The following is a 23,249-nucleotide window of genomic DNA, read 5'->3' on the forward strand; positions in this document are numbered from 1 at the left end:
TTTGAGATACACGACTGTAATTTTATTTATTTATTTATTTTTTCCCCCAAAGCCCCAGTAGATAGTTGTATGTCATAGCCGCACATCCTTCTAGTTGCTGTATGTGGGACGCGGCCTGCGTCGGTGCGTGCCCGGGATCCGAACCCTGGGCCGCCAGCAGCGGAGCGCGTGCACTTAACCGCTGAGACACGGGGCCGGCCCGAGATACACGACTGTATACTGGGGCATTTCCATGCACACTGAGCTAAATAAATGGCTCTCTTTTGATAGTTGAAAATGCTGTTTTGGTACCATTGGCCTTCCTGGCACAGTAAGTTACCCTGATGATCAGTGTGGATGCTGGTTAATTAGCAAAAGTGCAAAAGCAAAAATGCTAATATAACATTGAGCACAGAAGACACTACCCCTTAAAAGTGTAAAAGTTATGCTCAGAAGTGTAAGTCAATTCCCTTTTAAAGAGACAGATTTGTAGAGTGAGAAAAGGGGTGTGGCTCAATTTGCTCACCTATAAATGGGAATAATAGCACCTCTCTTAAAAAGTTGTTTTGAGGGACAAATCTATCTGTCTATCTATCTATTTATCTATCTATCTATCTTCCATCTAAATATCTATCTAAATCTATATATCTATACCTTTCACTTAAAATTGCCTAGAACAGAGGAAGCACATGCATTTCCTACACAAGCTGATAAATAAGTACATTCTGTATAAGTATATGGGTTGAAAAAATCCTGTAGCATTAAGAAACAAACAAGCTTGAGCCAGCCCTGATGGCCTAGTTGTTAAAGTTCAGCGTGGTCCACTTCAGCGGCCTGGGTTCAGCTCCCAGGCGTGGAACCACACCACTCGTCTGTCAGTAGCCATGCTGTGGCAGCGGCTCACCTAGAAGAACTAGAAGGACTTACAACTAGAATATACAAATATGTACTGCGGCTTTGGGGAGGAAAAAGAAAAAGGAAGATTGGCAACAGATGTTAGCTCAGGACGAATCTTTCCCAGCAAAAACAAAGACACATTTGTTTTAAAAAAAAAAACAAACAAGCTCTTCAGGTATCACCTGTAATTTTAAGAGAAACTTTCAATATAAACTTTCTTCTTCTTACCAAGAAGAAGACTCATGAACCAAATGGTCCCATTTTTTTGGGCTGAAAGCATTCCTCATTTCTCAAAGTGAACCACGGGCTGAATCAGACTCTTGTATCTCAGGAGCTGGTGCAGTAGGAAAGGACTTAAGCCCGCGTTTCTTATTCTTCACGCAGCATGTCGAGTTACAAACAGGATTAGATTAAGAGGCTGAAGAGGAGGAGAGGGGGGCTTCTAAATCCCATTGGAAAGGGATTTTCACCCGTGGGGGTAGTTTGAGGTCAGAAAAATATAGCAAGTTGGTAGTGAAAGGTCCCCTAACCATTTACTGGTACGTGCCCTGAAAAACAATACGTCTATAGAAGACTATACAGGGTTTCTTTATAACACCTAAACATCCTCCTCTGACTGCCTTTGATGTCAGTTCGCCTTAATTTTAAAATAAATCTATCGAGTCGACTTTTTTAAAACCACAAAAGCTCGACACAAATAAAAATTACAATAGGGAACAGAAATGCAGGCTCAGAGTGGGCAAATTATATCCTCCACCAGTTACCTTGATGTGCTTGGCACGGCTCCTCCTCACTTTGAGGAACAGGGAAGTTTGCAGCAAATTACAAGTCTCAAATTGGACTCCCGGATTTACAGAATGACATATGTTAAATCTGGCTTATATTAAAAGGGAGAGTTCAGGTCTGTTGTCAAAGCTGTCTCCCCCTACCCCCTTTTAAAAAACTTCTCGATGTGGGAGATGCCCCCCTGCTCTGGGGATGAAACCCCAGGTGGGATCTCGGCAGGACGCATGGAGGGGGGTACGCATTTGCCTTTTAAAGGAAGACAGACCACCACTGCTTCCCACAGTACAGCAGCTGTTCGGGGACCTGCAGGTGGAAGGTCGGGGGTTGCTGGAATTGACAATGTTGTTGAAAAGTGATCTTTTGCCAAAGACCCGTGGTTGCCTCCTGCTGGGGTCTGCCAAATTCCTGGAAGATGCAGCCGTCTGTCCCCCAGTGATAATTAAGGCTTCTGCCCTAGCTAAGAATTGATTTACAGTTATTCACACGGGGCCTGGAGCTGTCAGCTGGAACACAAGCCACTGAAAGAAGCAGGTAACTGTTTCAGAGAAAAGTGGAAAACCACATATCCAATTGTTCCAGAATGTTTTGGAATCAGACTCAAATTTTCACCCCAGCCCTGTTACTAGTGTGTGATCTTGGGCAACTTTTTTCTTTAAGCCTCTGTTTCCTCATCTAGATAATGGGAACAACAACTTCAAAGAGTTCTTGGGAGGGTTAAAAGAGATTTCAGACTCCAGAGAACAAATCCTGGGACCACGTCATACGCATACTTATAGGAAGCTGGGAAAGATCTTACCATTTAATAGCTCATGTGATTGCTGTGGCAACCCTGGGGAGTAGTAGTCCCATTTTACAAATGACACGGTGAAATGTACAGAGGGGGCTCAGAAAAAATGTGCTGGGGCCAGTGCTCCTTCCATGATGTCATACTGACCAGAGTCCAGAACCACAGTCCCCAAGAAGTGCCTCAAAATCCCATTCATTGGAAGAACTGATACATACATTTCTTTCTATCAAAAGTCAGTCCTGAAATTCTTAGCCTTCATCCTGATTTAAAATATTAGCTGCTTCTGCTTTCCATTCAGATGCCCCTCACCAGCTGCTGAGCATCTGCTGTTGTTGCAAACACAGAATACAGTCTGACCGTCCAAGGCACCCTGGATGCATCAGTGAAAAGGGAGATGACAATGGCTATTTGCTTTAAAATTGAGAGGCCAAAGGATCAAATTGTCGTTTTTGAGTTTCTGTTGCTTTCCTAAAAAAAACAACAAAAAACCCCAAACAAAAATCCGTGTTGGAGTTACAAATTCACGTGCCTGGTCTGCTAAGACTTTCTGTTGTCTCTTCATATACGTGTTTTGCCCAGAATTGTGCACTGTAGACACTACCCTCTCAAGAAAGCATATCTGTAACCCTCAATAGACTATAGCTCATGTGATTGATCCTATATTTAAAAATGTTAACTTCTCCCAGCAAGGCTTCCCTGTATTTTGCTTTTCTCTAGTCATTACTCATTTGGATTATTGCTCTGCAACTAGAACACAGCTCTTTTAGACAGCTGCATTTCTAAGTTCAACTTTCACCATCAATGCCAATTCTTTCTGGGTTTTGATATTCTTTCTAGTATTGCTTACTGACATAACAGGAATAAGAATTCTGAAAATCAATAATGTCACGTTTCTTTTTGATGGGTGGGTATTTTAGGAGAATAATTCTTTCTAGCAGAGAAATAGTTTTAAGAAATGCATGTGTTGTGTGTGATGCCTGGGGAATTGCAAAGAACTTAGCAGTTCATTTGTACTGCTGACAGCCTTTGCTGTCACCCCGGTGAAAAGAAATGTATTTCTAGTGTGTTACATTTGAACATGTGTTTTCTTCATTTGTTACTTAGTCTCAAACAACAACAAAAACCCTAATGATCTTACTCTTAAAGTGTGTTGGTAGCAGCACCATCATTCTCTGAGAAATGAAATAGGTCTCAATTCCCAGAATAAGCCAGTTATCCAGGTTTAAGACACACACTCAAAGCATTAAATTGGAAATTCTATACTTAATCTCCCAAACCACACCACGTCAGCTTTCAATGAAATTGAACTTATTTAATTGACTTTGTGGAGATATTCCCCACCTGAGTTCAAATGTCTTTAGGCAGTGAACATTTGAATACATGCAAAATAATACCAAATGATCTTGATTATAGGTATATCATAAAACTAATTTAAAGAGTCTTCTAACAATGCTGCAAACTCCAATTAGGATTGTGCAAATACGTACACGGGAGCCACTTCTAATATTGTGACTGCGATGGGCATGGAGCAACCTGAGTAACGGGAAGATCACCTGGGTGCAAGAGAGCTGAGTTTTGGCTTTAGCTTTGTCCCCATCTACTTATGTGACCTGGGTAAAGCCATTTGAATCTTTTTGTTTTTCTTTTTGTACTAGACTTCAGGCCTTCAGTTTTTAATCTAAAAATTTACGGAATTCTACTCTCCCTAGGTGTCCTTTTAATTCATAAAACTGATTGTTTAACTATTTTTATACTCTTTAAAAAAAATGTTTTGGGGCCGGCCCGGCAGCTCAGTGGTTAGGCTCTGCACGTTCTGCTTCAGTGGCCCAGGGTTTGCGGGTTCAGATCCAGGGCGCAGGATCACTCCTCCCATACACCACTCATCAAGTCATGCTGTGGCGGTATCCCACATACAAAATACAGAGAGATGGGCACAGATGTTAGCTCAGGGCCAATCTTCCTCACCAAAAAAAAAAAAAAAAACCCACAAGGTTTTAATGTCAGCTAGTTGGTGGGGTTAACATGCTTATTCATCCGCTAAACAAAGGTGTATTGTGCAGTTAGTGAGACAGGAGCCCTGCTCCCCAGGCACTGGGAGGGGGAGGAGAAACATTCCGTCCCGCCTTCAGGAGAGAAGGCGTAACTGTCCTGCATAACTCCAGGGCACCACTCACATGGGATTTTGTGTGAATGCTGCCCCCTGGAGGTGTGCAATGTGACTTCAGGGATCTGAGTAAACAGCCGATACAACGGGATGAGGAGTAACGACGGTGAGAGGATCAAAGCAGGAACACAGGAAAGGGAGCAATAAGTTCTGCCTGAATCAGAAATTTTTAAGAAGAATTTAAAATTCTGTCATCTTCAAAAGCATTTTGTTTTACGTATTTGTGGAAGAAATGAAGTAAAAATGTACAAATTGTTTTTTTTTTTCTTTTTCTGGTGAGCAAGGTTAGCCCTGAGCTAACATCCGTTGCCAATCCTCCTCTTTTTGCTGAGGAAGACTGGCCCGGGGCTAACATCCGTGCTCATCTGCGTCTACCTTATATGTGGGACGCCGCCACAGCATGGCTTGATGAGCGGTGCGTAAGTCCACACCCGGAATCCGAACCTGTGAACCCCAGGCCACTGAAGTGGAGAGTGCGAACCTAACCACTACGCCACTGGGCCGGCCTGCGAATTCTTTTTAAGGCAAGACATTTCTTTCCAATATTAGATAACAAAGGTGTTTCAAAAGGTTGTTCTGAGGCCTACACAGAGGCAGTTTCCCTTTGACATACTATGTCTATCCAGAAGCTCCACTTTCAGAACGATTCTTGCAAGTTAGTGGACGTGGATTGTTCTCCTGAGACTTTAGATTTCACTTGAACCTGTGTTTGTGTGTTTGTACGTGCACATTTCCAGGTATGGGAAGAAAACTGTTGAACTGAATCAAAAAAAATTTTTAAGCTGATAGGAGCACAGTTGGTAGGAGGTGATGAGGATGTCTCTCAGCTTCCCACAGAATCATCGGGTAGGTAAATGGAATCTGCTTTCCTAGTGTGGCTTCTGTCCACAGGTGCATTTTATCACCTCACTGAGGCCAGGGGAGAGAAGTTATGTCAAGAGGGAGCATACAGCATCACTAGGAGAATACTGGGGAGACACTTTACAGAAAAGTTTAGTAGTGCCTTAGCCATAGTGAAGGGTTTCATGATAAGGATCATTATCTGCATTATTATGACAGAGGCTTCCTCAGATTCCTCAGAGGCCATGAGTGACTGAGCTACTGTCTGATGAAACAGCGCCTCCCGTCATGAGTGGTCAATAAACCGCTCCCATTCTTAGTTGGTTGGCATAACCTCTAGCCTCAGTTTGTAAAGCCAACAGGCCAATATTGGACTGGCTTCCTTCCTTTGTTGGGAACAGCAAACACTGCGGAAATATGATACATTCGTTCCAGGCTGAGAGGGTCAGATAGCTATAACCCAAGGCTGGATGAAAGGCATCTGGATAAAGCTTGACCACCAAAGAAGGCGACCTAAAGGAAAGTGTTCACGTTACTCGGGTACCCCCAACAGAGGAGGGTCTACAGCTTCTGGCTGTGTTTTCATAGGGCCTGCCAAAGATTTCTGCAAAGCACTTAATTTCTTGCATCCCTTTGCTTGAATGTGTGGCTAATGTTTTCTCTAAGGAAACCGGCCACTCAGGAGCTCTGTGCACCACGACTGGCAGCTTATCTTCAATTTGTCTCACTCCTTTTGTCTGTAGACTGAACTGTGAACCTAAGCAGTCACTCACAGTGACAAGAGATGCACAGGGACTCTCTCCAGCCCCTTCCTCCAGTGCCAGCTGGGGAGATCGTTACAACCAAGATGCCAGGAACTCAAGGATCCTCAGGTCTGTGGGGAGACACAGTGGATCTCCACATTCTAGGTGCAGCAAAGCTCAAGGCTTAGCAGCAAATAGAAGCAGAAACACTCCTCCAACCACATGAATTTTCATTTTCTATGGCTAAGGGTGTTCTCCAAACTGGGCACTTGCCCACAGCACACATTTTGCACCTGGAAGAGATAACACAGCCCAGAGGGGTGCTTATTCCACCTGTGTTTTTAGAATGGCCAGGTGCGAGAGGCTCATCACAATGTGGGTCTTAGCTTGTCAAGAGATTTGTCATGTCACAGCAGGCAGGTATCAACCTGTCATTTCTCAGGCTGTTTCCCCGAAACACTAAGTTGAACCAAATGAAACTGCACTTTTTGTAGGTCAGGAAAGGTCAAATCAAGAAAAAACAGTTTTATACGGTTTGTCTTAATTCTTGCTGATGAACAAGAATTAGCATCTATGAAGTAGCTTCTATGTCTCAGGCCCTCTGTGGGGACTTTAGCTATGCTGCCTCTCTTAATTTTCGTTCATGACATCGTATCAAGCTGCTAGTATTATCCCATTTTACAGATGAGACAATGGAGGTTCAGAGAGGTTAAAGAATTGTCCGCAGGCTTGGTGAGGACAGCTGAGATAGGAAACCACACTTGTTTGCGTCTAAGGCCTGAATACTTTTCACCCTGCCATGTGTAGATTTTGCTTTATAGACTTGCTAGCAAGGCACACAGGTGGTTCATTTGAACTAAAAGGTAATAACTGAAATTATTTGCATGTGGAAATGACTGAGTCACAGATTATGTCACTACCCTATTAAATGGCCTCCAGTGACTCTGCTTATGGTTAAGTACAAATTCCCTGAAGGCCTCAATATTCCGCTCGTTTCCCTTTCTAGCTTTATCCCCTATTGCTTTCCTTGCACCCATTCTCCACTTCCTAGGTCACATCTTAGATCGCCTCACTTACACGGTGACCGCTTGCGTGTGCCACATTCTCTTCCTGAAATCATCTATCCAATCTGTAGAATATCAGCTGCAGACATTTTACCCATCCTTTGAGGCCCACTTTGAATGCCTCCTGGTCTATGAAGCTTTTCTGGTCCTCCAAAAGATGTGAACGCTTCTTCCTCCAAACTTCCACAGCCCCTTGAACGCCTGCTCTATTCTTTACCACTCTGGTTCTACTGGTGACATTGCTATTTGGACACTTGCCCATCCTCCCCTTAGAGCAAGGATTGGGGGCAAACTTATTCTGTAAAGGATCATATAGTAAATATTTCAGGCATCACAGGCCGTACGGTGTCTGCCACAGCTACTCAATTCTGCTGTTGTATGCGAAAGCAGCCACAGATGATACCTAAATGAATGGGCATGGCTGTGTTTCAATAAAATTTATTAATAAGAACTGGTGGCAAGCTGGATTTGACCCCTGTGTGCCAATTCCTGCCCTAGTTTATTGGTTCTCCAATGTTAGCAACTGTGTCTTCCTCATGTCCACATCCCTGCTGTGTTGTATAGAGCCCACAGGTGGCACTCAGAAATATCTGTGGAACTCAATAGAATTCTGAATTGCTGGAATCAGAAATGCTATTTTTTCAGCTCTCGTTGAGGCCCTGAGAACTCTGCAGATTCCTCTCCTCGTGATTGTTGTCTGTGCATGCCGCTGAGCTGTCAGAACCTCTGACCTGCGGCTGATTTTCTTGGAGGCTCAGGACCTTGCCTTGAAGCTTCAAAGGCAGGCTGACTTCTAAGGAGCCATAAAACACCACGTTGTGTCAACCCCTTCTTCTCAAACTCGGGAAAACACCAGTAAGGTTTACAGTTGTAGAAAGTCACCGTAGGCTGGGATTCTGCTAATGCAACAAAGGAAGCTATACAAAGTGATCTCTGATTCAAGAAAAGTGAATGGTGAGTAATAGGGTATGGAAGAAACCCACGAAGACCTTTTTCTTTCACTGAACCCACTAGTTACTAAATTTGTAATGATCTGTAATGGAGAGACACTCGCCACTCACGGGCTTCATTCATGAATTCAGTTGCATGATTCTATGTAGGGTAGATCTTCAGAGGCTTGTATATCTGTCCATGGGGTTGACTCCAAAACACAATGGCTCATCCAAACCATATTCTCCAGGTGCTAGGGCAACCGTCTTTATTTGTTGACGGTATTTTATGTATCAAAACACTTCCATTCTCCAAGTTCTTGGGCATGCTCAGTAGGTTATCCACCCTGGCTTCATGTTTATTGTTAGTTCCTGTCCTCAGTCAGCTCTGACCTCCTTCCTTCTTTCTAAATTGCTTGATATAACAAAGATCTAAATACCACTGACCAGGAACCATCAGTCTATTAGTTACAATAAAATACAATAAAGAATATATATGGGGATATATACATAATAAGGCATATATAATCACCAGCAGCTAGAGTGCCTTCGGTAGTTACTTATCTCTTTACATAAGGAAGTACATTTAATCTATTTTCTTTCTGTCTGGAATCATGGCTAGAAAATCAGTGTGGAGGAAAAGGGATGGTATTTAAGCACAAACAGATTAAGAACCAATTTTGGAGGTTTAGTGATGAAGGAAGCACATATCAATTCCCTATTCTCTACCTCTCTGGTGGCCGAACTTTCAGCAGACACAGAGCCAACTGCTCTGTGTGAAGACTGCATATTATTGCCATGGATCGGAAGAAAATTTGTTGACAGTAAAAAACAAAATCATGTTCTTTGCTGCCAAAGCATCCAGACTTTTCCACCCTTCGCTAGCGAGAATTACCAGCATAATCCAGCTCTCTGCTCTCTGTCTCGTCCCTGATGCCATCAGCTCTCTCCTCCATGTCTCCCCACCCCCTCCTCTCCAAGGCCCCTGCCTCTCAAAAAGAAACATCAGGTTATTTTAAAGCCGTGACCTGAGAAGGCCTCTTGGGCAAGCCCACTCAAGCTGCTTTCTGCAGGAATCCTAATTGCACATTTGCAGCGAAGCTGAGAGAGTATGCGCCTAGAAAACAAACCTGTGTTTCTACAACCAGACCGGGGTCACCACTTTGCTGCTATGAAAAGCATACTGCTCAATCATCATTATTATTAGGTCACACTCATGCACATTATTTAAGACAACTGATGGGAACTCTTGATAAAAATTGCCCCTGTTCACCCTGTGTGCTTCCCTTCCTTTCCATTTAGCTACTTACAAATGTTGGAAATGTGATTCCTAATCAAACCACCTAGACAAGGCCCTTTATTTCAGGCCCCGTGGGCTGCCTGTTCTGTGGCCTCACGGCAGAAGCCGAGGTTCCTGCTTTGTGGAGATGTGGTGGGGAAGGAAACAGGGGAGGGGAGGAGGGGGGTGGGGAGCAGGGCCCAGAGCTGATGTTTTTACTCACATGTGTTGGGAAGCATTGGGGTACAGTTTTGAAAATTGTGGGGCCGAGTCCTCGGGGCCGTGGGGTGCCGCGTGGCTGATCACCATCATAATGGGCCTATGGGGATACATTCTCTTAGACATTTTGAAGTAATTAATGCTCTCGTTAGTGATTAAGTCTGTGAAGTAGTCCTGAAACATACATTTGACACAAAACAAAAATTACAAAAGGTGACATTCATCAGATCACATTTGAATACTGCTTTCCTCAGAAGCATCTCACTGATTGAAAAGGTAAGGTCTAGAGCAGGGAAGGATGGTGAACTTCCCGAGACAGCAAAACATCTTCCGGAACAGAGAAAATCGGTTGCCAGTTACGTTCTAGGGTTGCTAGTTTGGTAACACGCAAAACATTTATTTTAAGTAATGTACCACTTAGCGATGAGGAAAGAAAAAAGTCAAGTTCTGTTTGCCCAAGATAATGATCAGATCTGGCAATGCAAATGCTAGAGCATGAAACACCGGATACCTTTTTCATTCTCAGCTTTCGTTGATGTAATTCGTTGACAAAAAATTTAATTACTTCAAGGGCAGGAAACACCCACGACCACTACAAATTCACAGTGGCAGAACACACACACACACACACACACACGTAAATGCACAAACGAATAGATCTTTTCTTTAAGTTAAAAATTCACCTGTAGGAATTACACAATAATTACCAACGAAAACTGTGGCCCAAATCTGGGTGCACAGGGAAAAGCTGCAACATCTTATCAATTAATTTACTTGAAACACTAAATATGGGGAGTAGTTGATTCCTGCAGATTATACTCTGTTAATTGCACTAAAATGATACAGCTGCTGGGAGAGCCTGACTTGTTAATAAAATGACTTAACCCACAGTCCAAGGGGCTGATGTAAGTCTATAAGGGGGAGGGAAGAAATGGAATGAAAAGGAAAGAAAAAAAACCTGTTTTTCATCAAAAAAATTAAACCACCTGTTTCCTCTAAATGTGTATCATTGGCCTGGAGCGCCAGTATAAACTTTATTCAGAAAGCGCCCAGGCAAGGTTCACAATGGCAGAGGCTTCCAGGCACAACTAATCACATGTCGATTCAAGGACCAGAGCAGCTGCAGAAGCAGTGCCCAAGGGATGAAATCGGTCACATGTCATTTTTAGGACAAGTCCATAGGCTATCACCTTCTTCCATGGGAGTGTCTGTTTCATTCCTTTCCTCACTAAAAAAAGATACGTATTCTTTTCGGATACAGTTGTCTTTGACACTTAATCAGCTGTGATGATGGGCATGTTACGCTGACTTAGTCTTTGGAGGGAATCTTGATTACTTTGCTCTCCTTAGGACAACAGGGAAAGAAAGGTTAATAGCTTGAACAAGGAGCATGAAAAGCATCCCCACAGATGAAAAATGATAGCAGTGACAATTAGTGCACTTTGTAGGACGCTGCTCAAATCTGCCTCCAAGGTCCCCACCAGCTCTCAACTTTGCTGAGTCTGGAAACCAATTAGCAATGTTTGTGAATTCATTTGCATTCATTGTTTTCTGAAGGGTATGGAAGAGGCTTACACCTTATCTCCCACCAAGTCCCTTATGCTCAAATCAGGCCAAATGGAAAGACAGCAATGTGCCAAAATTAAATCAAGGTCCCTCTTTCTGACTTCTACCAATGGCTCTTTCATAGTGATCTAAGCTAGATAAAGCAGATTCTTAGCTTCTTTTAGATAAATGAGGAAGAGATGGGTATGGCTAAAAGGAAAGAGGATATTTTAGGCTAACCAGTGGGCTAAATTCAAAGATATTTTCCCCTTTACTCTTGTGATCTGAAAACTGTTTTATTTAAGTTGGCAATCACAGAACCTTTGCGAATTTTAAAATAGTCTAATCTAGGATCCATTTGTTAGAGAACTGTGGGACATATCAACTTCAGTTTCTATGAGCTGATTTGGAAATCCCAGGACTGATAGCCTTAGAGACTTGTGTGGACTCCAGCTGCCACAGGGCAGGTGGCCTTGTCACATGTCTAAGCTTCATCAGACAGAAGTAAAAGCGATGAGTGTGGTTTCCCAAGCTTTGATTATTGCACTTGTCTGCTCTTATTCTTCGATCTAAATCTGAAGCCACAGAACAAAATAGACTTTCACTCCAATGAAAAGCAAAACAGTACAAGATGAACATTTGACTATGTGGACACGCCCCTCAGAGGGGGAAAAAAAACAAAAATTATCACAAGACAGAGTGGAGGCATCTATGATTTTCTTGATGATACTTTCATCAAAGGCTGACTGCCTTTCAACCTAATGAGGGGGGAAAAAAATCACTATTCAAATTCAGTGGTCCTTGAGAGTCTTTTTCTTGCCTGGAGTTTAAAATTACCTTAAAATTTCTCATTCTAACATTGTGAGAACATAGAAAGCCAACCTTGTGGATAGCTTAACTCACTGAAAATGGCTTTTTCCTATTATGCAGAAAATAAATTGATGCAGTATAAAAGTGCCTGAAAATTACCTTTGCATAATCAAATCCGTGCTTTTCTTTGATGCCATTTCGACAAACAGTGTAATTATAGAAACGAGAATTCTTGATTAATCCAAGCCATTCTCGCCACCCAGGAGGGATGTAGCTGCCATTATATTCATTGAGGTATTTTCCAAAAAAGGCTGCAATGGGAAAAAAGGATTATTTTCTCATATGAAGTGATTAATCATAAATAAATGCATAAATCTGAAATTATGACTTGAAAAAGAGACAGTAGAACAAAAGTTAACCTAGGTAATAGTGGATGCCAAAATCGTATTAGTGTAATACTCAGATCCTTTGGCAAAGTGACACACACACATTTTCCTTTTGAGTAAATAAAAGTAGCACCCAAATACGTGGATTATAGTTCAATAAAATCACCATAATGATCATGGTACTCTGGGTGCATCTATTTCTTGTGGTTCTACTGGGATAAAGGCAGAATGTACCCTCTTGTTAAGTTGATGCAACAATCAGAGAAGTAGGCAGTGTGATTTTGGAATGCTACCTCTGGGCAAATATTGGAGAACTGAAAGTTCAGTCTTTGTGATAAAACAAGTTCTCTAACTTACTGTTTGAGAGTTGTGACTTATAAAAACACTATTGAAAAGCTTGTCTTTGTTTTTGCATATCCAGAGAGTACAAATTTTCGAAATCAAGGAACCGGGGTAAACTCCGTTTTTTTGGGACATGGTCAGGACTTTTGTGGCCACATATACATATTTTACATCATCAGTATTTATGTTATGTGTATTTTACGAATGTGTATGTCTATTATTGATAACAAAAAATTCTGGGGCTGGCCCGGTGGTGTAGTGGTTAAGTTCTCGCACTCCACTTCGGTGGCCTGGGATTCGTGGGTTTGGATCCCGTGGGTGTGGACCTACACACCGCTCATTAAGCCATGCTGTGGCAGCGTTCCATATACAAAATAGAGGAATATTGGCAGCAGATGTTAGCTCAGGGCCCAATCTTCCTCATCAAAAAAAACAAAAAATTCTGGCAACATAGAGTTACTACATAGATGACTAATTTTCATAGAATTAGGGTATATAGAAGTATATGTGCCACAAACACTCCACTGCTCATTGAAAAGGCCACTGGAAAGACTTCACACTTGTAACTTTCACATCCAAGAAAGGCCACCATGCAACAGGGCTGACCAATCCTTTCTGAGAAGGAAACTTCAAATTTGGTCCTCTGCCAAAGATGACGATAGGAGAGGGGCAACGGGGAGAGTAAGGCGGGTTGGGATTTCTGGAACAAAATAGGTTAGATCTTGAAGTTGAATACCTTATGACTATGAGAAGGGTAGCCAAAAATGTATTGTTGGCACACTTTTGAGAAAGAGGGTCTATTTGTAATTATTGTAATTTCACCAGGAAAACACACATAAACAAGCATTATTATGGGTGACCCCAGTAGCTGTTTTGTCACCCTATTAGCCACACAGATAGCCTTCCCCTCAAGTATGAAGGACTAGAGAAAACTTCATTGTATGTCTGTATATAGAGGTATATGTACGTGTGTGTGTGGTATACATATACAAATACGTACATATAGATATAGGAGTGTGTGTCATACATACATTCATACACACATGCATGCAAGTTTTACTTTTTCTGATTTTTAAAAGGCTGCAATCTTTCATTTTAGGGAGAGACTGCATCCTATGGCCAGCCAGATGCCTTCCACGTCAAAGCCACTTCCCAGCTTCATTCAGCAGGTTTTACAAGTACCTCTACCTACATCCACGAAGAAAGGTAATTCCTGGATGACTGGCTTGAGATGATAAAAACAGATCCTAGAGGGCCGGCCCCCTGGCGTAGCGGTTAAGTGCGCGCGCTCCGCTGTTGGCGGCCCAGGTTCGGATCCCGGGCGCGCACGACGCACCACTTGTCAGGCCATGCTGTGGTGGCGTCCCACATAAAGTGGAGGAAGACGGGCACGGATGTTAGCTCAGGGCCAGTCTTCCTCAGCCAAAAGAGGAGGATTGGCATGGATGTTAGCTCAGGGCTGATCTTCCTCACACACACACAAACGGATCCTAGAATCAAATACTTTATTGGTGTTGCTCTTAAAGCACGCATTTCTGAATCCTAAACTTATCCAACATACATCATTTCTGTCTCTTTATGGGACAGCTATTTAGCTTGCTTTCATCTTTGCTATTCAATTACCTGTAGAATAACCTCATCTGAAAGTTTCACTTGCCCCTTAATGCAATCGTCCAACACGGAATTAATCATTTTCCCCTCCAAATTTACTTCTCTCCTCAGATAACCTGTAGTCCTCTGAGTGGCATAATCACCTTCCTGGTTAACCAGGCTTGGCACCCCAGAGCCTTCCCTGACTCCACCTGCTCCTTTGCTCCTGTTGCCGAGTCGCCATCACCTGTAGGTTCTACCTGGGTAATAGCTCTCGAACCTTCCCTCTTTCTCTGATGCTTGACACCCCTCACGGATGCCCACAGTCTCCTGACTGGCCTTCCTAGCCACTAGCTACTTCTCACCGCCATCTTCCTGAAGACCAGCTCCGGTCACATCACCCTCTTCCCACAACCTTGGATGGACCCTCCTTACCTACAGAATCAAGTTTAATTTGATAGCTCACCGTCCAAGGCCTCCCTTGGGTCTGGACAAAATCCCTCTCTTTCCAACTCCCTCTTGCATTTCTGTTAATTAACTCTCTCTCTAGCTAATGTGTTTCCTGCTTGCTCTGGTTTCCATCTCTCTACCTCTGCTTGGGCGACTGCTCCACCTCCCTCCTCTCTAGTCTCAGGGCCAGAGCAGAGGCCATTTCACTCTGGGTCTCTGCCCCAACCCCACAGCAATTTGTCTCTGTGGCTCTAATGCCATTCTCTCTTTTTTCCTTGTGGTATAGTCATGTTCATATACAAGACTAATACTTCTTAGACTGTAAGGTTTTTGAGGACAAACATTGCCTTTGCCTCATCTCTGTACCCTCCACCCCTATCCTTGCACATAGTATCCAGGCTCCATAATTTTTGTTTCTTGAACTGGGGCTCATGGAGCCCAATGTATTCTGGGTTCTTTAACAGGTTCTAGACATGTTAAAGTCTATTTTCTGTTTTCACTTGAATTATAATTTTTTAAAGATGATTTGGTCTAAATATTTTCATAGAATAGAGCTTCAGAGTTGCTGAAGTTGATCTTTCTCATTAGATTTATTTTCTTTGAAGAGTTAACTCAAGTCTGAGAAACATGGCAATGCTTGTATATTTGCTGAATGAATGTTTATATGTTGAATCTCAAATGAGTGAATCAATCAAGTGGTCAATTAGCCAAACACCCGCTGCCTGAAGATTCTGCCAGGGCCCGGGAGCAGATGGACAGGTATACGACAAAGTGTCAGAGGGTCTCATGTCAGATATGACTCCGATTTCCCCCCAAGCTGACTATACGCAGTAGGAATTCTTCTAATGAGGGGTTCTTGTCTTCAGAGACTAACCACCTTTTCACAAGAACCACAGGATGATTTTCCTTTTCCAACACAAGGCAATGTAAGTTGGCATCACAGGCAGCAGACCAAGGCAACACTCACCAACGTTACTTCACAAGAGGACTGTTTCCAGGAACCTTCCACTTAATAACCTCAGACCCAGCTCCTTCCTCTGGCCTGCTCCTCATCCCTGGGGGTTTATTCCATTTCTCTCTCCTTTTGTTTTCAAAGAAGTAAAAGAGCATAGTGGTTTGGAATATACACCCGGAGCCAGCCTGCCTGGGGTCCAATCCCGGCTCTGCCACTTGCCAGCTATAAGTCCACAGCAAGCTACTTAACTCTCTCTACCTTCAAGTCCCCTTCTACAAAACCATGAAGATGATAATAATAATAGTGGGAGGACTGTTGTCAGGATTAAGTGAATTAATACACAGTAAAGTGCTTAACATAGTGCCTGGAACAAAGGCTTTTTATGTGTATTATTATTAGCATCACTGTTACCGTTATCCTTTCAACTCCTCGTTCTGATTTTAAATAATTCGACCATTCTGCAGTAAGAAAATCTTGTTCCAGAGTTCTGCACTCGTGCATTTGAAAACATCTCTTGACAGGTAACATATTTTTCTTCTCTAATCTGAGTTATTTTGTGGCAACAAATTCTCTCCTATTTAGCTTACATTTTCCTGCTTAATTAGCTTTTAGATTTTTCCTGCTACTTTTCCCTTGGTTCTCTGTTTTTTCCTCTTGGGGCAGCCATGCCACGTCATTCCTGCCCTTCCCTCACTGTTTCACTCGTTAGGTTATTTTGTACTGTTTCCCACCCATTGCCATGGCTCTTGCCCTTCCTTAATCCTCTCATAAACTATTTCTTCAAGTCTCTTAATGGGCCCTGTTATTCGCCTTAGAACTCCCTCCAGGTTTTCGGTGTCTCTGTGTTAATGGAGTGTAAAAAATGTACTCAGTGTTTCCAGATATGCCCTCACCCATCACACTTGTTCCAAGAGAGCCCGGGCCCTCATGTGTCACAACGCAGCACCCCAGTGTTGTCAGCTTCCTGTTACTCCAGCCTTTCTTGTTGCCCCGTGACACTGAGACTCATTTGTAATCACCCCTGGCCTCTTTCAGCATTATGTTTCCTGGCAGTGCTCTGCAATTGATTATCTGGGCTTCTAATTATTTTCCTCCAGCTGTATTATATCTCTTTCTCCCTCCCTAAGGTGAATTTCATTTTCTTGCCCATATTGCCATTATATTATGTGTAGTTTGAAGTTTTTCTATCCTTTGGTGTTGGCAATTCAACTCAACTTACTACCATCTGATTCTGTCACTAACGCACCCTCTACTCGTCCTTTTGTATCACTCTCTTCTCTGGGACACCATTAACACTGCCCTTCACAGCTGTTTCAGAAGGTGGTAGGGGGTCGGGTGACAGGGAGAGAGATCAGAAAGAGCTGAGTATAATTACTGCCGACTTTAGGCCATTCTGCTTCTGTCCAGGATTGTCTTAGAAAAATTTCCTTGAACTATGTGAAGCAAAGGAGTTTAATTTTGTCAGCAATAGTAACTACACAAAAGATTTCTGATGCTGTGGAGAATTTTTTTTTTTTATGAGGAAGGTCAGCCCTGAGCTAACATCCATGCTAATCCTCCTCTTTTTGCTGAGGAAGACCGGCTCTGAGCTCACATCTATTACCAATCCTTCTCCTTTTTTGTTTCCCCAAAGCCCCAGTAGATAGTTGTATGTCATAGTTGCACATCCTTCTAGTTGCTGTATGTGGGATGCAGCCTCAGCATGGCTGGAGAAGCGGTGCGTCGGTGCGCGCCTGGGATCCGAACCCGGGCTTCCAGTAGCGGAGCACGCACTTAACCGCTAAGCCACAGGGCCGGCCCTGATGCTGTGGAGAATTTAAATCTTATTTAATATAACAAATGATACACTAATTGAGCTTTTACTCCATGTAATTGATAGATTTGGGGTGGCAGGATTTCACTAGTAGTAACTAAAAATATACACAATTTGGAATCAAGTTAAAATTATAATTTACTCTTATGTCAACTTGTACAGGAGTCTGGTTTCCCCAACTAGATTGTAAGTCTAATGAAGACAAGAATCATACTTGATATCTCTTCACATCTCAGTATCTAGTGTACTAGACATAGCACACTCACTAATATGGCTCAATAAATGGCATACCATTTGTGATATGTGGTATGCTATATCTTATGTTTATGTACTTATCAAAAATCTATAATACCATAACACATAAAAATAAGAATAGTAGTTGTCTTACTTTACGTTAACTCTACATTTAAAAAAAATCCCATATTAGAGAATAAATAAATATATTTGCTATAGGTAACATAAATTTTTAATGTAAAAAGACACGAAACTAGAAAATTGATTAATATGTCTAAATCGTTTTGTTATAAAAAGATTAATTGCAGATCTCTATTAAATATTGGCCCTTCCACCCCAGTGCTATGAAATAGAATTAGTATGGCTAAAATTTAATTCACATGTGATTGTATGCATCCTGTGTTATGATTATAATTTAAACACAATTTTTAAGTGAATCAATATAATAATTACAGTGATTATAATAAAATTACAATATAATTTTGGACAGGAAAGAACACTTAGGAATCACTCTAGTCCAATCTCTGCATTACACAGGTTGGAAAACTGGCCTGTACAAGTTCTCAAAACAAATTAAAGGCAGACCTGGGACGTGACTCCAGCTCTCCTCAGTCTTTGTTCAGGGTTTTTTCTAATACTTGATTCTATTTTTCAAATGTGGATTATTACTTTTACCTTAAAACTTATGCCAGGTTTTCCATTCATGTCTATGCCCTCACAAGAAATTTAAACTAAAATTTTTTTTGAGCAGAAAGGCAGGATATTCATTTTTATGATAGATAATCCAATATCATTCCCACTTCACTTGTCAGACCATAAAATGCAAGACATGTATTTTCCCCTTCTTGAACATTTAAGCTGTTGTACAGTCATATTTTCCATGAGTAAACTTAGAAAAATTTACGCTATAGCCAGTCCAAAAATATGCTTCAGTTCTGAAAAAGAAAAAATCATGTCATACAATGGTAAATATAATATTGGATCCATTCGATTCATTTATATCCATGTATTCTGGAGGCCTCCCAAAATGAGCCTCTTAGTAATTTGTCTTCTCTGAGTCATTCTTCATGAAACTGATTGCTGCTTTGTGCTTTTCTCTAGATGGGTATTTATGTAGAATACATATTTCAGCTTCCTTCATTATTTTTCTTAGATTATCAGCTAAATGTTCCAAATAATGTGTTCATTATTAGGAAAACAATACAATCTTTATATGTTGGCTTTCTTCCCACCAGTTTAGTGGCTCATCAATAATTATGTTGGTTTAATACCCACTCACCAATTCTCTTCGTTTCCTAAGATGCCTGTCATCCCGATGTGCTTATTTGTGTATTTTCAAATGAGTCTCTGTCCCTGGATGGATCAATAATTATCACAAAGACCTCTTTATTTTTCCTAATTGTCTGAGACACTTCAATATTTTCCCATCAAAGATAAATTCAAATTATATAGATCTCTATCATGCCATTTTAGTCTTCCAATTTTTAATTTTTTGATTTAATGGGAACATCATAATTTATTTTCCTGAGTGCATATCCTCCATTTTCTATTCCTAACTAGGTATTTGGAAAAGTCTTTGTTTCCCTTAAAGAATTCCTTTTCCTCTGTAGGATGACTCACTATAAATTCCATTATTACCTAAGTGTCTAGACCCCTGGGGAGAAGGTTGGCTTCAGAATCAGATTTAGTTTCCAGGAGCAAATTTCTTCTCCCTGGAGAAGACAATGACCTGAAGCAGGCCCTCTGGGCTGCACAAAAGGACTGACAGTTGTCATTGGGAAAGGCTTCTGGAGTGCAGTTTCCTCTTTGACTTAACCCTAAGGTTGGAGCAGCACACTGAAAGAGCCTGAAGACCAAAGTCCCAGTGCCTGCTCTTCCCATAGAACATCAGATGTGTCACTTCAATAAGTCATCTTAACCTTGTGGGTCTAAGTTTGTTCATCTGAAAATAAGGGAACTGAACTAAATCATGGCTGAGTTTTATTCAAGCTCTTGTAATCCATTCTGGAGTGGATACAGCATAGTATAATGAAACAAGTACCAGATACACCATTTCTCCAGAACTTACTCATCTTCTTTTTCTCCTTTCTTGATTTAGCCCCGAAACAAATTAGCAAGCCCTAGTTGACCGCTCTAAGTCCTGGCAGGGACACAGAGGTGTCACCCTGAATCTCTATTTCTTAGGATCTCATGGCCGACGCTGTCCATTATCAGTCTGGATACAGTGAAAGTTCTAACTCTCTCTGTTTCAACCCTCTATGTTTCTATGTCTGCTGGTTGTTAGTACTGTTGACTCTATTCCAACTGCTATTTATAAGGTTTTCACAGCCAGTTTTTTTGGAAGTGGGTAGCCAGGTCCTTCTTCCTAGTCTATCTAGTCTGGAAGCTCTGCTGAAACCTGTCCACCATGGGTGACCCTGCTGGTATTTGAAATCCTGGTGACACAGCTTTCAGCATCACAGTAACACTCAGTCACCACACCATGACAACCCACAAATGGTGGTAAGGTTCCCTGACCGGGACACGAACTCCAACCATGGTGATGAGAGCGCTGAATCTTAACCACTAGACCACCAGGGCTGACTATGTCTGCTACTAGGGATTAAATTATAGGGATCCTGGGAGTTGAAAGGCACTGATTTCACACAACACTTCCCATAAATAAAACACAATTTGGTGGTTAAAATCAGAAAGCAGGCATTAGGGGACCATTTCTGATTTTGCTTCTGAGCTGGTCACAAAATATTTGATATCCACACCTCAGTTATAAAGTAGAGCCAAGTACACTTGCTGTCTATGAACCCTACAGGGATGTTTGATGGATTTGCAAATTGCTTTAGAGCTCTGAGATGAAAGGTGCTATAAATTTAAATTACTTATGTGAGAAAACACACTTAGTTAGATAAGGCACTCTGAGCAGCCTAGTTTCTTTCCTAACCATAAGCAAGCACTCTTGAGATTCATGGGAGGAGCTTCCTCTGTGAGTGGAGATCTTGCGATGCCTGTGAACAACAATGCTATCATATTCAAAATCAATATTTTCACCCATAAATAACAAGCATTAAGTGCCCACAGGGCGCTCTGCAAAGCAAATGGCCACATAATTCCTGAGGCCAGCGGGAAAGATTAATTTCATTTTTTAAAGAGATTTGAGAGAATACATTTATCCAAAATCCTTTACTTTTAAATCTTTAGAAGAGAGAATCTGTAGACCTGAAAATTATTTCCAACAAGCTTTAATGATATCCTTAAGTCTTATGAATAAGTCTAGGTGGTTCTGAAAAAAACTATTTTTGCACTCCAGCCCCCTTATTAATATCCTGGCTTTCTTTCATGAAGAAATGCTCAGAAAATCCGAGGAAAGCATCTAAATGCTGGGAGAATAAAGGCTTTGGAGGGCAAACTTACCAGAAAGAGCCTTGCTGCTTTCTTAGAAAGACTGGCATGACGTTCATGACCTCTCTTGAAAGAAGTCCCCAATTTTCAAAAGACCAACTAACTAAAACCCTCTTCTTGCCCTGTGTAGGTTAAACAGTGATAGTAGGCGTAGCAATTAGGATGCCTTCCTTTCCTGGAAAATGGAGGTGAATATTTGAAACCTAAAAATAACCACAGCTTAAGCTAAAGAATCTCCAAACTCTATTAATTATGAATGAATGAATAAATGAATCAATAATTTATTTGGTTTATTCATTTGGTTATTAATTCACTAAATAATTTTGATCATCTATTGTGTCCCAGGCCCTGGGGTAGGTGCTAATCAGTTTCAAAACACTTGATGTTTACTCATTGAAAGAATCAACAGGAATTTACCAACATCTAAGCTAAACCTCAAGGTGTGCCATGATCCCCTGAGATTTAAGAGGTTGAGATAAACAGGCAAACAGGATGAAAACTCCTCTGTTGCAGGTTGTCCTGGAAAATTCCAGTTGCTGGGTTCTCTGATGGGTACAGCACTTTCATAATGTGTCCACTGAGAATCATTCTGACTTTAAGGGACTTGTCATTGGTACCTTCTTCAGAGTAAAGAAGTAAGAGATGGAGAGGATATTGATACAGAAGAAAAGCCTAGACTACTACCATTTAGGGACTTACTGGAACTTCACATATTTCATTACACAATGCAGTCACCTGTGTCTAAGACGTATTACCAGAGGTTCACGGGCTCGGAAGTTCACCCTTTACCTGTTCTGTAGCCAGTGTTGTTAAGATACACAGCAAAAGTCCGAGGTTCGTGCATTGCCTGCCACGAGGGTGAAGAGCAGTTCTCGTTGTTGGTGTAGACATTGTGGTTGTGCACATACTTCCCGGTGAGCATGGAGGACCGTGATGGGCAGCACATGGGCGTGGTCACAAAGGCATTGGTGAAGGTGGCCCCCCCATGTTCCATAATCTTTCTCGTCTTGTTCATGACTTGCAGGGACCCTGAAAGGCACAGTTGCAGGGTTGTTTAGCAGGGCGCAACAGACCAACATCCATTTATGTTGTGTCACTCGGTGACTCTGTTCTCCCGATTTATGAATTTCCCTCTCTTGGCTTGCAGGAGTCTAAAATTTGACCAGCTCTTATTTCCAGAACAAAATTAAACATTTGGGATCCTACCCTCTTAAGTATTTTGCAGAATAATAAACACATTTCAGCTTCTCCTCTCCTCAATCACAAAGAAAAAAAATGCAGGCTAATCTGATAATTAAAGCTAGAATTTTAGATATGGAGCAGATTCAAAGGCCAACAGCCCTTTGAAGATTACCGGAGGACAATAGGCTGGTACATAAAGTATCAAACTCCCAGCCCACCACACATGCACAATGTTGGTGACATTGCAGAGATGACCAGATAGTGTTTTGATCATATGAAATAAAAGAGGGAAACAATTTTTTTCCTATTAAGTAGAAGTCCCCCAAAATGCCTGTATTTAGTTTAAAAAAAAAAGGTCTTAATGTAACTCGGTATCCTCTAGCACTCACAAATACCTGCCAGTTTGTCTATCACGATAGCACTACCAGTTTATATTTTCACCTGTTTACGTAACTTTAAAAGATAGCTTGTTTGCTTGTGAAAGAGCTGTGATTCTACTGCACTCAAAAGTATTTGCATAGTAATAAAATATTCCATTTTAACTGTAAAGGATGAAATTATAACATAAGATTGCCGAGGAAGAAAAACAATTCTATTTCAATTATTCTACCCAGGCAAACACTGCAGCTGAAACACATCCAGACACTGCAGAAAAAAGGCACAGGCCAGAATTCAATAGTCTTTTCAGGACTTGTCGAGAAATGCACTCAGAACACTACAGCCAAGCCCATTGCATTTGAATCCTAGAGCTTCACATTTCCAGCAGGTCCCACTTCTTCCAAAGAAAGGAAGAAAGTCCATGTGGTTTTCCAGCAAGGAAGGAAATCGTAATGCAAACCAGGCAAGCACTCAGCGCAGA

At 41.7% G+C, this 23,249-nt stretch overlaps 1 protein-coding gene across 9 annotated transcripts in view; it reads right to left on the reverse strand.

Annotated features, from left to right (window-relative positions):
* SULF1 (sulfatase 1) overlaps positions 1-23,249 on the reverse strand; it is a 181,420-nt gene that overhangs the window by 56,179 nt on the left and 101,992 nt on the right. For all 9 annotated transcript variants that reach the window (XM_087420466.1, XM_087420467.1, XM_087420461.1 and 6 more), the window contains 3 exons: positions 21,998-22,237; positions 12,202-12,353; positions 9,692-9,861 (listed from right to left, as the gene is read on the reverse strand). In XM_087420466.1, the coding sequence (XP_087276592.1) occupies positions 9,692-9,861; positions 12,202-12,353; positions 21,998-22,237 (562 nt within the window). The remainder of the gene's footprint in view (positions 1-9,691; positions 9,862-12,201; positions 12,354-21,997; positions 22,238-23,249) is intronic.

The sequence above is a fragment of the Ceratotherium simum genome, chromosome 31, assembly GCF_057802395.1.
Source record: "Ceratotherium simum simum isolate JZ-2026a chromosome 31, ASM5780239v1, whole genome shotgun sequence".
Lineage (NCBI taxonomy): Eukaryota > Metazoa > Chordata > Mammalia > Perissodactyla > Rhinocerotidae > Ceratotherium > Ceratotherium simum.